This window comes from Moschus berezovskii, chromosome 8, assembly GCF_049115385.1.
Source record: "Moschus berezovskii isolate FMDL1 chromosome 8, NW_MosBer_1.0, whole genome shotgun sequence".
In the NCBI taxonomy this organism is placed as follows: domain Eukaryota; kingdom Metazoa; phylum Chordata; class Mammalia; order Artiodactyla; family Moschidae; genus Moschus; species Moschus berezovskii.
This window is the reverse complement of record NC_142467.1, coordinates 73,737,733-73,754,420: the sequence shown is the minus strand read 5'-3', so window position 1 is coordinate 73,754,420 and position 16,688 is coordinate 73,737,733. Positions and strand designations below refer to the sequence as shown.

At 38.8% G+C, this 16,688-nt stretch overlaps 1 protein-coding gene across 6 annotated transcripts in view; it reads left to right on the top strand.

The window, feature by feature from the left end:
* Window positions 1–16,688, top strand: part of NSD1 (nuclear receptor binding SET domain protein 1) — a 156,728-nt gene that overhangs the window by 128,736 nt on the left and 11,304 nt on the right. For all 6 annotated transcript variants that reach the window (XM_055430175.2, XM_055430179.2, XM_055430174.2 and 3 more), the window contains 6 exons: window positions 1,839–1,951; window positions 5,808–6,077; window positions 7,815–7,931; window positions 9,206–9,347; window positions 13,409–13,515; window positions 15,788–15,992. In XM_055430175.2, the coding sequence (XP_055286150.2) occupies window positions 1,839–1,951; window positions 5,808–6,077; window positions 7,815–7,931; window positions 9,206–9,347; window positions 13,409–13,515; window positions 15,788–15,992 (954 nt within the window). The remainder of the gene's footprint in view (window positions 1–1,838; window positions 1,952–5,807; window positions 6,078–7,814; window positions 7,932–9,205; window positions 9,348–13,408; window positions 13,516–15,787; window positions 15,993–16,688) is intronic.

Below are 16,688 nucleotides of genomic sequence, written 5' to 3'. Positions count from 1 at the left end.
GTCTACATGCAATAAATGCTGGAGAGGGTGTGGAGAGAAGGGAACCCTCTTACACTGTTGGTGGGAATGCAAACTAGTACAGCCACTATGGAGAACAGTGTGGAGATTCCTCAGAAAACTGGAAATAGAACTGCCATATGATCCAGCGATCGCACTCCTGGGCATACACACCGAGGAAACCAGAATTGAAAGAGACACATGTACTCCAATGTTCATTGCAGCACTGTTTATAATAGCCAGGACATGGAAGCAACCTAGATGTCCATCTGCAGATGAATGGATAAGAAAGCTTTGGTACATATACACAATGGAGTATTTCTCAGCCATCAAAAAGAATGCATTTGAATCAGTTTTAATGAGGTGGATGAAATTGGAGCCAATTATACAGAGTGAAGTAAGCCAGAAAGAAGAACATCAATACTGTATATTAACGCATATATATGGAATTTAGAAAAATGGTAACCTGAACCCTGTATAAGAGACTGCAAAAGAGACATAGGCATTTAGAACAGTCTTTGGGACTCTGTGGGAGAGGGTGAAGGTGGAATGATTGGGGAGAATGGAATTGTAGCATCTATATTATCATAAGTGACCAGTCCAGGTTCGACGCATAAAAAAAAAAAAAAACAAAGAAAAGGCAGAGGAACTAGAGATCAAAAAAAAAAAAATTTAAGTGGAGAAGAATGAGATTCTTAGGATTTTTGTTGGACTTTGCAGATACTCCAATCTTTTAAACCTGAAAGTGCAGGCCTGGAGTGAAGATGAGCTGTGAAGATCTATCTTTGTTGTGTTAGGGTTGTGTGTGTGTGTTTCAGTCACTCAGTCGTGTCTGACTCTTTGTGACCCCATGAACTGCAGCCTGTCAGGCTCCTCTGTCTATGGCATTCTCCAGGCAAGAATTCTGGAGTGGGTTGCCATGCCCTCCTCCAAAGGATCTTCGCTACTCGGGGATTAAACCCAAGTCTCTTCTGTCTCCTGCATTGGCAGGCGGGTTCTTTACCACTGTTGCCACCTGGGAAGCTGTATTAGGATAATCACTGATATTTACAGAATGAGTTTTAGAAGTAGACTAGGCTAGGTGTTCCAGAGAATAGATAGGAAGAAAAAGAAAACTTCAAGTTTCATTTCTTCCAAAGGAACACGGTATGTTTTTTTGATACCTATGAGGTATGTTGGAGAAGGCAATGGCACCCCACTCCAGTACTCTTGCCTGGAAAATCCCATGGGCAGAGGAGCCTGGTAGGCTGCAGTCCATGGGGTCGCGAAGTCGGATACGACTGAGTGACTTCACTTTCACTTTTCACTTTCATGCATTGGAGAAGGAAATGGCAACCCACTCCAGTGTTCTTGCCTGGAGAATCCCAGGGACGGCGGAGCCTGGTGGGCTGCCGTCTATGGGGTCGCCCAGAGTCGGGCACAACTGAAGTGACTTAGCAGCAGAAGCAGCAGCATGAGGTACGTTATTTGTGGAAGCAGAAAATTGGGGTCTGAGAAAAAGAATTAGGCTTCTTGGCAGTGACATTGCTGAGTGGATGCAGTCTGGTTGTTGTGAGGAGATATTATATATATGTGAGCTTTTTCTGATTGTTTAGCTATGTTTTTGTTTTGTTTTAAATTTTCCTCTGAAACTGGTAGTGCATATAGGGCCATTGAGTAATGTATTATGTTTTATTTTAATGCCATATATGAGTACCCTGGGAACTATGACTTACTTGAAAATAGAAATTGTATGTATGTCTTAGATTTTTGTCTAAAACATGAATTTTCTCCGACTTATAAGGGAGAATAGGCAAAATAACTACCCAGAGAGAAAGTGACTGTGCTGTATGTTTTCTTAGCTCTTCAGGAAGCTGCAGCAAGGTTTGAGGAGTTGAAGGCCCAAAAAGAGCTAAGACAGCTGCAGGAAGATCGAAAGAATGACAAGAAGCCACCACCTTACAAACATATAAAGGTGAGAACAGACTTCAGGAGAGACCATGTGATAGCTTGCCCGCTTCCCGCTCTGTTCATGGTGAGAACTGGAAGCACAGTTGCTTTTAGGTAGAGACACGAGCTTAAAGGAATACAAGAAAAAAGTGCCAGAGCACCATTTTTAGCACATTGTTTGTATTGATACTTTATAAATATCAATTGTATGATGATACAGTTTTATTGTTGCTTTGGAAAGTCTTCATAAAGGGAATTGGAATGATTCTGTTAACAATCAACGTCTTGCAGTTTGAATGACAGGCACCAAAGAACCATGATAAAAAATGACAAATGACCCTGAGATAGTGTGAATAATACACATGATAATTTATTCTGGTAGTAGCTGATACTAGAGATATTTTAGGTGACTAGTATAAGTAGAATTCCCAAAGTCACAAGAATTCATGTTAAGTGTACTTAGGTATGCTAGTCTACTTGGTAAGAGTCACTGTCATTTATCATCTGGGTCTGGTAGACCTTTTGTATTTTTATATTGTTATTTTTATAAAGAATTTACAGAGGTAAAAATAAAGGAATAGTGAGGAACAAACGTATTAGAAATCTTAGTTAAGTATTTAGTAAGTACTAAAACATCTTTTTGAAAACGTTTTAATCATGTTAGTTTTGTTGCTCAAATATCAGACCACGTGAAAGAATACTATAAGCTCTGTTAACAAAATGAAATTGACCAAGTTCTTGTTGTGAAATGCTTGTCATTCCTGGATAAAACAACTATATATTTTTATTTTTGTCATTGGTAATGCATTAGTTGTGTACTCGTTTTTTTTTTGAGTTTCTGAAGTCTGAGGTTTTCACTTAGAGATCAGTTTCACCACCATTTTTAGAATCTAGTGTGTTTAAGTGTCCCAGATATTCTTGAGACATTCTTAAACTAAAAAACTGTTTGTTATTTATCTGAAATTCAGATTCAGTTGGGTGTCCTAGATTTTTACTTACTAAATCGACCAATCCTACTAAAGGTATCCTGAAAGATACTATCTCCCGTCTTCTCTGCTTTCTGGAAGGATATTGTAGTACTTTGAATAATGCAGTGCAGAAACTAAACTGCCTGTTTCACTGTTGCATCAAGCCTTTATGATTCTCTCATTCTTCCACTTTCTTATTTTTGTCTTTTTTAGAATAGTTGGGAATCATTGAGTAACAAAATGGGGTGATAAAATAGTAAAGAATTATGAGATACAGGAAAAGGAAACATGAAACATTTAGTATTTAGAACACTGAAACTCCATAATGAAGCTTAGATTTATAAAAGAGTGTAATGGATCTGCCTGGTAGTATGCAATATAGAATGAGTTAAAATATCAATCCTTACAAATAGTTAAAACTATTGGAAAAGAAAAAAGAAACAAAACTTAAAATTGCATAGACTGAGAGTTAAATGGAATTAATTGTTCATGGAGACATAACACTGAATTGTAGTTCATCCTCAGAAAAAGGGAAAGTAATTCCTGTTTCCACAGTCGTAGATGACACACATAACAGAAGTTAGGCAGGCATTTCAGGGTAGCTTGTCAACCGTATTGAACCTGAGTATTGAGAGACCAACTAATATCCTGTGTGATCTAATCATAAAATTTAGACCCCACCTTCTTTCCTCCACCTTTGAAACAAAGATGTATTTCCAGGGAAAAGATTAAACCAGGGATTGGTAAACCATAGTCCCAACTCTGGCCTACCATGCATGGTCCAGAAAAACTTTTTTTTTTTTTTTCAAAGAGTTTTTTCTAACACATGAAGATTTTATGAAATTCAAATATTAGTGTCCATAATTAAGGCTAAGGCTTTATTGGCACACAGCCATGCTTGTTCATGTACATGTGGTCTGTTCCTTCCTTGGAGCTACAGTGACAGTTGAGCAACATGTACCAGAGATCTATGTCCTGAAAGCATAAAATATTTACTCTGTGACCCTTTACAGAAAAGGTTTGTCAATCCCTGACCCAAAGTGAGTGTAAATGCTGTAGTTATGTATCTATGTTGTTCTTACTTAACCATGTATGGGGTTTTGTTCTTGCTTTATGTTATGTTAGGCAAGAAACTTATTTGAGATTAATATCAGTTTAGATCAGATGTCAAGGAGGAATGATTGAAACATACCTCTATGTAGAAAAAAGGAGTAGAATGCAACTATTTTGGATGGGGAGTGTCAGGTAAAGATAACCTTGAATCAAGGTGAATATTCAGATGGCCCTGTGTGGGACCAGGTGATTGAGCTCAGCCCTGGTCTGCTGCCTTGGAGTTTGCCTTAGTAGGTCTGTGACTTGCAGTGGCATGTGGTGAGAGTGTTCCTCCATTGACAAGCATTTACCAGTGTTTTGAAGAAGCAGTGAGACTTACTGTCATTTTAAGTTGTTCTGGAGAACATTTGAAGACAGTGTTGTTAGTATCTAATGGAGTCAGTATCACAGCCATTGGCCTTTGTGTTACCACGTTGGATATCCAGTACTAGCACCACTAAAAATGAATGCTTAGGTGACATTGCTGTAGTCTGTTAAAAAGATTTCAAGTTGTGATAGTCAGTTTTGAAATATATCTTCACATATTGGAACTCAATTACTCAGAGACCTTTCCATGTTAAATAAAGATTTACCACTTGAGAAGGGTGAAATTTTTTTTTTTAATATAGCAGCTAATGTGGCGCCATCATGTGGCAATAGCGGAAACTCAGATTTGCAATTGACTTCACTTGTTTAGTTGCTCAGTTGTGTCTGACTGTTTTGTGATCCCATGGACTGTAGCCTACCAGGCTCCTCTCTCCATGGATTTTCCAGGCAAGAGTACTGGAGTGGATTACCATTTTCTTCTCTAGGAGATCTTCCCCGACCCAAGGATGGAACTCTTGTCTCCAGAATTGGCAATCGGTTTCTTTACCACTGAGCCACCAGAGAAACCCAGGCTTGAAATTATGAATTTTTAAAAAATAATTTATTTTTAAGTGTTTATTTAGACTGTACTGGGTCTTCGCTGCTCTGCAGGCTTTTCTCTATCTTCATTATGCATGGGCTTTCTCTAGTTGGGACAAGCAGGAGCTATTCTTCCTTTCAGTGTGAGGGCTTCTCGCTGCAGTGGCTTCTCTTGTTTTGGAGCATGGGCTCTAGGCTGTGTAGGTTTCTATAGTTGTGGCACGTGGGCTCAGTAATTGTGGCTCCCAGCTCTAGAGCACAGGCTCAATAGTTGTGGTGTGTGGACTTAGCTGCTCTGTGGCATGTGGGATCTTTCCACATCGGGGATCGAACCCATGTCTCCTGCATTGGCAGGCAGATTCTTATCCACTGGGGTAGCCCAGAGATGATTTTTTTTTTCTATTTGTGGTATTTATATTTTATGTATTGAGTGAGGGTTTATTTTTATGTCAAACTGCCTAAATTTTTATTTCCTATGCCTTTTTAATTGTGGTAAAAATATAGATGCATAAAGTTTTTTATCTTAACCATATTTAACTATACATTTCAGTGGCATTAAATGCATTCATGTTTATAACTATTGCCATTGTCTCTTTGTATGAAGTGGTATAAGTATTTGTCTGTTTTGACTGGCTTATTTTGTTTAACATAATGTCCTCCAGGTTTATCCATGTTACATATTGTGTGTCAAATTTCCTTCATTTTTAGGCTGAATAATACTCCGTTATTTTTACCACATTTTGCTTATCCATTCATGTACTGGTGGACACTTGAGTTTGCCGTATTTTAGATGTTGTTAATAATCAAAATCATGTAAAATGTGGTGTGCAGCTTTAAAGGAATCTGCCTTTCACAGGTCCTGAACTGTCCTGCGTTGACTTGCCTGCTGTACTGTAGTGTGTGTTTCTTCCCCAGGTGAACCGTCCTATTGGCAGAGTACAGATCTTTACTGCAGACTTGTCTGAGATTCCCCGTTGCAACTGTAAGGCTACTGATGAGAACCCCTGTGGCATAGACTCTGAGTGCATCAACCGCATGCTGCTATATGAGTGCCACCCTACAGTGTGTCCTGCTGGAGGTCGCTGCCAAAACCAGTGCTTTACTAAACGACAGTATCCAGAGGTGGAAATTTTTCGCACATTACAGAGGGGCTGGGGTCTCCGAACAAAAACAGATATTAAAAAGGTGAGGAAACTTAATCTTCCGGTTTTTTCCATCTTTGCAATTGCTTGATACAAATAATTCTTCTGATTAACATGAGGAAATTGGTCATGGAGGAACATCATAAAGTGTAATGTTATTATAATGTTTTGCCTTATCCTTACAAAATTCAGAAGCCTGTAAAATAGATGGTCTCTTTTCTGTATGAAGTTCACTATGTATGAGGATGAAAAACATGAGGGAAACTCATAGAGATATTACGGTTTTGTCCACTCATTTGTGGAAATCCTGGAACTTGTAGTTAAGAGAGAGAATAGAAAGAGTGTGATACAGGTGCTAATCATCAACTAATGAAATAAAGTTTATTTTTACTGAGAGAAAATAGGTCTGGGTTCATAGAACATGAAGGAAAAGAGGATTAGGTCTTCTCTAACGAAAATGCAGTAACATCTGCAACTTGAAACTTGGAAGGAACTATAAATTTCTGATAAATAGATAGTATTATACTGTCTCTGAGTGGAATAAATCATATTTGACATTTAAATGTAATAAGTCTTACTCTGGTTATTTTTGAAGAATTTTATTGAAGTTTATTTCTAGGAAAGAAGGTGAATGTGAGTTGGTTGGTCTCTTTTAGTCATTTGCTGAGTAACTATTGTATATCTCCTTTGTGCCAGGTATGTTGCTGTGTAATGCAGTGTTCAGTAAGAAAGACATGTTCCATGCTTTCCTAAAGTTTACTTTCTAGATGGAGAGAGATATTGAACAAATAATCACTCACTGTGGAAGCACAAAGGGTTCTGTAGGCATGTGACAAAGGGCCTGAAGCTAGCTTATCTCTGAGAATATTTTAAACTGAGACTTGAAAGATAAATAGTTGTTGGCTTAAGCTGGTTGAATATTTTAGCATTTCAGGTAGAGGGGACAGCACATGAGAAAACCAATATGACCATAGTATAGTGAATCATTAGGACAGCGCTGTGAAATGTGGATGGGCAGTAGGCAGGGCATGTTCCATGAAAAAAGAATATAGTTTAGGAAAATTGACTTTTAGGTTCTTAGACAGGAAAAGGGATAAACCATTATAGTGGAGCCTTAGTTTATTTACATCCATTTTGGTTGATCTTAAGGTGAATTCCAAGTTTTCTGCTGTTGGCTGTGGTAGGAGTGGGGAGATCATTCTTACTGTTAAATAGTTGAAGCATCATATTTATGTTTTATCTTGAATAAGTGAAGTGACAGTGTTAGTCGCTCAGTCCTGTCTAACTCTTTGGGACCCCATGGTCTATAATCTCCTAGGCTCCTCTGTCCATGGAATTCTCTAGGCAAGAGTATTGGAGTAGCCATTCCCTTCTCCAGGGGATCTTCCTGATCTGGGGATCAAACCTGGGTCTCCTGCATTGCATGCAGATTCTTTGCCATCTGAGCCACAACCTTTGTTAAGTACAAAAGTACAGAGTGAAGTCACTCAGTCATGTCCAGCTCTTTGTGATTCCATGGACTGTATGTAGCCTACCAGGCTCCTCCGTCCATGGAATTTTCCAGGCAAGTGTACTGGAGTGGGTTGCCATCTTCGTCTCCAGGGGATCTTCCCAACCCAGGGATTGAACCCAGGTCTCGTGCATTGCAGGCAGACACTTTACTGTCTAAGCTACCAGGGAAGCTTTTGTAAATCTGTTACTTTCTTTAATTTTTAAAAAATAAAGTATACCTATGAACACAGTTGGCACTTTTTGCCATTTAAGTCATTTCTCGTTCCAGGGTGAATTTGTGAATGAATATGTGGGTGAGCTAATAGATGAAGAAGAGTGCAGAGCTCGAATCCGTTATGCCCAGGAACATGATATCACTAATTTTTATATGCTAACTCTAGACAAAGTAAGTAATGGAAAGTGCTGTTTCCACTGTTTTAAGCTTGTTTTTAATTAGTGTTGTCCCAGCTATTCTTTGTAGGCATGTCATACACTGCATGAAAACAGTGTCTTTCTCCCATGTTCATAGGAATTGCTTTATCAGGGTCCTGGAGTTGGATAAGGTTACTAATTTCTAGCTATACATCCATGGGCAAAAGGCACTAAAACTGCTTTTCAACTGTCCAACATAAGTTTGGGATAAGTTCTTTTAGTGTTTTTCCTATAAGATTAAAACTTGAAGCCAGGAAAATAAATAATAATTATTTTACTGTTTATTTTACATATTGAAACACTGATTTGTTAATATTTAGTTAGTACATTGAGAAAGTCATAAAAATTTGACTATAGAACTCATCTTACAAACACAAGTCAGCTCTCCAATTATTGGAATTTCCGATGAGTTGTGTTTCATTGGTGTCTAGAATTATATTTTGGATTGATTTTTTTTTTCCATATGTTGTTTCCAATATGTTTTATTTATTTCTTTATAAAAATTTATTATTTAAAAAATATTTTATTGAAGTATAGTTGATTTACAATGGTGTGTTAATTTCTGCTGTACAGCAAAGTAATTGTTAGACATATGTTTTTCCATTATGATTTATCACCAGATATTAAATATAGTTTCCTATGCTGTATATAGTAGGACCTTGTTGTTTATGGGATTTATTTCTAATTCTGGCATCCTAATGAATTTTGTTTCTGTGTACACTGAGATTCCTCTTTGTATGTGAGTATTGGGTTCTGTTGGGTATCCCCCTGTCCCCAGCTTTTATAGTGGACTTTTCTTAGTGTGAAACTTTGTATTTACCCAGTTGTACTTTGATGGTTTGTGAGATCCTCAGCTCAAGGTTCTCTGATCATTTGGGATGCGGTCTGGATGTCATTATTAAAATCTTAGGTGATTACTAATGTTTAGCCAGGGTGCGGAAGAGGATACAAGAAGCTGCTGCTTGCTTCTAGGATGGTGGTCCTCAAACTTCAGCATAATCCTAACCACCTAGAGGGCTTGTTACTGCAGAGATTGCTGGGCCTCAGAGTTCCTGCTTTAGTATCTCTGAAGTGCCACTAAGGACTTTGCGTTTTTAGTGGATTCTGAGGTGGTGATACTAGTGCTAATCTAGGCACTACATTCTGGAAGAGTCAAAGTTTACAAATAGGAACTCCAGCTTATTAAAATACTCTAATTTTACTCAGTAATAGTGGAGGTCTGCTGAATAGCATCTCTTGGAATTCTAGGACCGGATTATTGATGCTGGCCCCAAAGGAAACTATGCTCGATTCATGAATCATTGCTGCCAGCCTAACTGTGAAACACAGAAGTGGTCTGTGAATGGAGACACCCGGGTTGGCCTTTTTGCCCTGAGTGACATTAAAGCAGGTAAGACTCATTTAAGGGTTTTGGAGCCAGGACTAGGACTTCAGTTTTTATGATCTAAAATCCCCATTTGTCCTGTAATTCAAAATGAGGCTGCAAACCCCTGAGGACACAAGGAGACTATCTTGGTGGTGCCTGGTGGGTACCAAGTCTGTTCTTATTGGTGCTGGAATGCTAAGACACATGTAACCTGAAATTTACCATTTTAGACATTTTTAAGTGTGTCATTCAGTGGCATTTAAGTCCATTCACATTGTTGTATAACTATCACTACCATCCATCTCCAGCACTTTTTCTTTTGCTGAACTGAAGACACCCATTAAACAAAACTCCCTCTTTCCCCACTCCCCCAGCCTCTAGTGACCACCATTTTACCTTCTGGGTCTGAGTTTTTAGCTGCTCTAGGAATCTCATATAACTGCAGTGATAGAATACTTGTTTTGTTGTGACTGACTGATTGTATTTAGCATGATGGTTTGGGCATGCTCTCCAGGCGCACCATGCAGCTTGCGGGATCTTAGCTCTCCAACCAGGGATTGAACCTGGGGCCATGACATTGAAAGCACTGAGTCCTAACCAGTGAAGTGCCAGATAATTCCCTGTATGGTTTTAAAGGAATAAATTTCCAGACCTTTCCATAACTTACATGAACGCCATAAAAATTGGTCTGCCTTAAAAATCATCAGCAGTTAAGGTCTCCTTTCACAATCTGTATTTTATGGTTTATGGCCTCAAGGCTAAGAAAAACAAAATCCCTCACCTCTTGGGTGTCAAAGAACTGGACATTTGGAGAATGTACATTTATGTTGTGGCCGGCCTAGATGCCCATGCCTCTGAGAGTTCAGAGTGCAGAAGTGAGATTGTTATGGATTGTTGTGTTCAGCACAATATTCAGATGTTTAGTTAAACTGAAAATATATCTGGTAAGGCTGAGAGGTTCGAAAGTAAACGTATATGATGGATATTTTCCATAAATTAAAGCAACTTAATATTTAGTGTCAAGGTTTTTATGAAAAATTTGAAGTATATTATATGACATGCTCTAAATTTTTTATTTAATATTATGACTTACATAAAGTTTGAGTATAAAGAAATACCTAATTTTTCAAAGTAAGTTTTTGCAGGAATACTAGCAAAGCATTTAAAGATCACTGTCCCATGTGGTGCTACTGGTAAAGGATCCTCCTGCCAGTGCTGGAGACATAATAGATGCAGGTTCAATCCCTGGGTGGGAACGATCCCCCTGGAGGAGGGCATGGCAACCCACTCCAGTATTCTTGCCTGGAAAATCCCATGGACAGAGGAGCCTGGTGGGTTACAGTCCAAGGGGTCGCACAGTCAGACACGACTGAGAGACTGAGCACGTGTGCACATACAGTCTCTCTTTACTACCCCCCCACCCCAACTCAAAATGAGACTGGCCTGAGTAGGTTTTTTTTTTCCTCTCATCAAAGCAGACTTTACTGGTGGAGCACCTAGAAGCCCTGCGTCCCTGGGTGCCCACCCTGTGCTCAGCAGGCAACCACTGCGGCGTTATTACCCTGAGTTCTGGCTTTGCTGCTCTTGTACCTCGGAGGGCAACTCACAGCTTGGGCAGTTCGTAATTGACAGTAGCATAGTCCAGTGACTCTCCAAGTGGAAATCGTATATGAGCCCAGTCAGTGTTACTCATGTTTACCTCAAGAAACGCTAATCAAAATAAAGAGTAATTTGGTCAGCTTTTTGTCTGTTGCCTTTTTTTTCATGTACTGCTGCCCAGGAGTCTTTTAGGCTCTTTAGAATTTTAAAATTTCTGACAGTTTTCCTAGTTTTAAAATTGAGCCACTAGCTCCTTTCTCCTGTTTTGCATTGCTTCATATAAGGTATTTAATGATGAAAGTAACAATACTTGAGCATCACTGTGCACTTGTGTTCTGCTGACTAAATGAAACTGATTTTTAAAACCATAATGTGTGTCAGGTTTTTAGAATGGATGGCTTCAGAGTAAATTGTGTAGATTTCTGATTTGTAAGAGGAATTATCAACTGAATGCTGTTAAGAGCTACATTTATCAGATGCCAAACTTTGTTCCAAGCTTGCTATTTAATCCTTACAAAGTGAAAGTGAAGTCGCTCAGTCATGTCCGACTCTTTGTGACCCCATGGACACCAGGCTCCTCCGTCCATGGGATTTTCTAGGCAAGGGTACTGGAGTGGGTTGCCGTTTTCCTTCTCTAGGGAATCTTCCCGACCCAGGGATCAAACCCAGGTCTCCTGCATTGTAGACAGACACTTTACCATCTGAGCCACTAGGGAAGTCCAGTCCTTAGAAAAGTACTATAAAGTATGTGTTATCATACCTGTGTTATCTGCATTCTTTGACCTTATCTCTCTCTCAATCTTCTATCTGTTTTTCTCTGTAATCACCCTAGGGGAAGAAGGGGCAGTGTTCCTCTGTATTAATTACGCAAATGTTAGTCACATGACTTCAGTGCTTATCTCTGTTCTGACTGCTTTTAGTACCACACTTCCACTTCAAACTTGAGTCTGTGTCTGTGGGGATAGCCTGTTCTACCATGTGCAGCCACAAATTTCTCTGCTCCTAGGTTGTGTGGGAACTGACTAACCTTGTTCCTGTCCTCCCAAACTGCAGGGGTATCTTCCGTGTGTTGTTCTCATTCTTTCGCCAGTGCCCTTTGCTCTCCCCCCAAATTGCAGATATCTGTATTTTGGACTCTTTTCTAGAATGGCTTTCCTGTATGCACACTGATACCCTCTGATTAACCCCCTCCTGTGGTTTTGTTTGTGTAGTGGATTCTGAGTGAGCAGCAGGTAATAACAAGTATCCTGCTATCTTATACTTGTGTATTTGGTTGAGTTGCTTTGTAAGCCCATTAAATTTGTGAAAATTTCAGCTATATATTCAGAAAATTTTAAAAAAGGTTATTGTGAATAAAAGTACCTATCATTCAGTCCAGTGAGTTCACAGTGGGTGTGAGAGGCTAGATGTGACCCTGCTGACACCCTGGTCAGTCTTGGTTTCTTCAGGCTCTTCACAATGTGAGCATCTTACCAGGCCACAAGTAATTCTAGCATTCGTACCATTCAGATTCCTAAATAGAAGCCAGCTGCTTTATAATTTACTCAGCCAAATTTAAGGAGTAATGATCTCTTTCCAATATTAGATGAAAACCTATATTAGTTAATCTCACTGATAGAAGATATATCATTCTGCAGTGGGAAATCTTCCTCAGTTTTGACAGTTTTAACTGAAGTTATCACTTTGTACAGTAACAGTAAGCCATTACCCCTACCCAGGGACAGTCTCGTATATTTTTGTAAAATTTTTCTGTTTGTTAGGCTTTCCCTAGCACACTTTGATTTTGAATGTTTGTGTGATTTATTTGCTCTCAATTTTGATGAAATGCGCTTGTGAGAAAAAGGGGAATATTTGAATGTTAAATTTATAAATCTCCTATTAAAGTTGACAAATTCCTGCTGTGTGCATTCTCAGTAAGCTTGTAAGATTGTTATCTGCATTTAAAAAATGTAGGCTCAGCTCACCCAACTAGACTGTGGTGTAACTGGGATGTAAAGCCAGGGCTTAGGTCTTGTCATCTAGAGTTCCTAGTACTGTTCTGTATTGACTTGTCTCTAGAGTGCTGCCAGGTAAGCTGCTCACTTTGGGACAGACGACAGGCTTCCTTCACACTTAGTTCACAGTGCCTGGCACATCAGTGCATAAATCGCATTTTGTTGTTTTTGGTAATAATATAATTTGAATCTGAATGGTTAGAAAAAAAATTTAAAACAACTTGGGTAACACCTCGATGGTAAAAATTGTTTTTAAGTATTACGTGTTAGATCATGTTTTTTTGTTGTTCAGTTACATTAGTTGATTAATATTGTTATTAGATTCAAATTCATTAACATGTTATTAATATAGTGGGATTAAAGTTAATATGCCCTTTTATTCCTCTTAAAAACTAACCTTGTTCTCTTGGAAGTCTGTATCTTTTGTGGTTAATACAGAACTATTGTAATTAAAACTATTGATACTAATATTTTTCATGGTCTCTTACGCAGGCACTGAACTTACCTTCAACTACAATCTAGAATGTCTTGGGAATGGAAAGACCGTTTGCAAATGTGGAGCCCCAAACTGCAGTGGCTTTTTGGGTGTAAGGCCAAAGGTACCTGTTAAACGTTTGCATCAAGGATAATGATGTGGTCATTTCTCCCTAACCTATTGGCAGGACTGAGTATTTAAGAAGATGTCTGTCTGAAATGATGACATTGAATATTTGTCAGTAGGGACACTGGCAATTTAAGCATTCTAATAACCAGTTTGGTACACTAGAGAAGGTCTTTGGATATTGTTGAAGTGTTTTGAGTAATCTGACTTCTAATTGATGATACCTTTGAAGCTAAAAAAGATGTAAAATAGGAATCTATAAGGTAGGTTACTTCCCATCTCTATTGGTCTTAGTCAATCTTACATTTCCTAAGAAACTACTTAGATTCTCAGTCTCTCTTTGCGTCTTTCTTTTTATAAAGATGTTAGAGAATCTGATATTGAATTTAAGATTCTAAATGTAATATAAGATTGTAGGTAAACATAGGACCCTTATTTTTTTCTTAAGGACCTTTAATCTTTTTTTTTTTTTTTTAACATTTTATTTTGTATTGCTGCTGCTGCTGCTGCTAAGTCACTTCAGTCGTGTCCAACTCTGTGTGACCCCGTAGACGGCAGCCCACCAGGCTCCTCTGTCCCTGGGATTCTCCAGGCAAGAACACTGGAGCGGGTTGCCATTTCCTTCTCCAGTGTGTGAAAGTGAAAAGTGAAAGTGAAGTCGCTTAGTCATGTCTGACTCATAGCGACCCCATGGACTGCAGCCTACCTGGCTCCTCCGTCCATGGGATTTTCCAGGCAAGAGTACTGGAGTGGCTTGCCATTGCCTTCTCCGCTGAATTTCCCTGCTGCTGCTGCTAAGTCAATTCAGTCATGTCCGACTCTGTGTGACCCCATAGACGGAAGCCCACCAGGCTCCCCCTTCCCTGGGATTCTCCAGGCAAGAACACTGTATTGTATTGAGGTATAGCTGAATAACAATGTGTACATATAAGAACCCTTAATCTTAACCATGTGCCATGTAACAGAGTATAAACTTTGTAGTATTTTATATCCTGTTTTTTATGTATATGTTAACTGAATTATAATTCTATAACTGTTAAAAATTGTTGTTTATAATTCATAGGTATTATTTAAAAATATTTTCTTGCTGTTACATTATTTTATTAACCATCATTTTCAATGACTGTTAAAGTTTTTATATAATGGATGAACCATAATAGGTGAATATCTGGATGCTTCCTGAGTTACTCTATCATAAATAATAGCATACTGAAAATTGAAGTTTAACTTTGATACAAGGTACACAGTGACTCCAATTGGCTGTTTCTTATTATACATCTTTGATAGTGAAGTCAACATTAAGAACTGAAAAGTGAAAATTAGCATGAAACTATTTAATAAAAGGATAATTTTGACCTATAATACATGAAGAACACCCAGTAATTATTCTTTTATCTATTAAATAAGAAAATGTATATTGGATTTTGTTTTTTGTTTTGTTGGTTGGTTAAATGGTCTTGTTTCATAAGGTATTCAGTGGATTTTAATTAAAATCCCTTTAAACCCTGTAAATTAAAATAGTAACAGAATTTAATGGTGTTTGGTGCACTTGGGATGTCTGTTTCTGTATCCTTAAGGTCTGTGTAGCACTTCACAGGTGAATCAGTGAGAGAAATTTGAGAGCAGAAGTTTAGAAATGGGAGGAGATCACTGTGGGCTGGCAATAAACTGGATTGGTCCTGGATGTTTCTAGGCCAAGGTAAATAATGTGATAAAACCATTTAGTTTGGTGGCCACATGTGGGCTGCAGGGAGCACAGAGTAGACCTGCTGGCTGTTCCAGGGTCTATCTTGGCAAGTGGTAGATATGAAACTAAACTGATGCAGATAAAAATGCAAAGACCACAAATTAGTTTTCTGTGTCTTGCTGGAACATGGGTCATACAAAGAACTCAGTGAAGGTTTGTTGAATAAATTAAGAAATGTCTGTGACCCAGAGAAGTCTTCGTTAGTTTTGAAATTAGATAAACTTAAGAATAAAAATAAAACTTATCATTAAAGGATGATCTTTAATGCCAGCCTTGTGTGTCAGCATAAAGCAGCATATTTCTTTCTTATTGCACTCAGGTGGTAGGAGTACTTGATGTCAGATACACTTAGTGCTGCCATTTTTTGGGTACCAATGATATGCCCTGTGCCTTTTTCTGCAGTTTCTTTTATCTTCACAATAGTCTATGAGGACTGTCTTTCTAGAGGAGAGTCTGAAGCGCAGAGATTAGTTAACCTAGTCAAGATCATACAACTAATGTGTCAACAATATTTGACCTCTAGAATCAACCCATTGCCACAGAGGAAAAGTCAAAGAAATTCAAGAAGAAGCAACAGGGGAAGCGCAGAACCCAGGGTGAAGTCACAAAGGAGCGAGAGGATGAATGTTTCAGCTGTGGGGATGCTGGCCAGCTTGTCTCTTGTAAGAAGCCCGGCTGCCCCAAAGTTTACCATGCAGACTGTCTCAATCTAACCAAGCGACCAGCAGGTTGGTGCCAAAATCCGTTTAGAGTACTCTTTGTTCTCTGCCAGAATTCTCAGGTCTTCTCATGCATAATACGGAGGGGTGGCATAGTTCATGTTCTCGCTATCAAAATAAATGACAACAAAGACTATAGAGAAGGGAATAAACTCACTTACTCCTTGAAGCATTTTGTTAGTTTATCCTCCCACCAACCTGTAAAGATGAGGCCTTTTTACCTTCCCATGTTCCAGATGAGGAAACTTGAGTCTTGACTTGTCATGTTAAAGCATATAGATGGAAGAACTGGCTTGAAAGCCGGAAGTTTTCTGCCTTTAAGTCCACTACATCATGTTCACTCTCTAGAGAAAGAGACGCTGAGAAAGAGTGGAGCTTCTGGGTGATTATAGCCCCTCTCTGGCCCACTTCCCTCTGAAAGAGATGCAGCTGTGTTAGTAAACACAGGACAACCTGTGCAAGCAGGTGTGGTACTCAGAAATATGTGGCTGGAAAAATTGTCACTGATCTTTGGATGATAATTTGATATTAGAGGAGTTCAGGGATTTGGGTGTGCTATCTATTTTAAACAGCAAAGGTGAGAAACTATCCTGGGTGACACACATCATTAGCGGCCTGCTTCTGGGAACTGCAGAAAGAGAACTTTGGGTTGGGAGTGAGAGGAGTTTGTCTGAAAATCAGCTTTTCTTCAGTATGTGGTTGCCA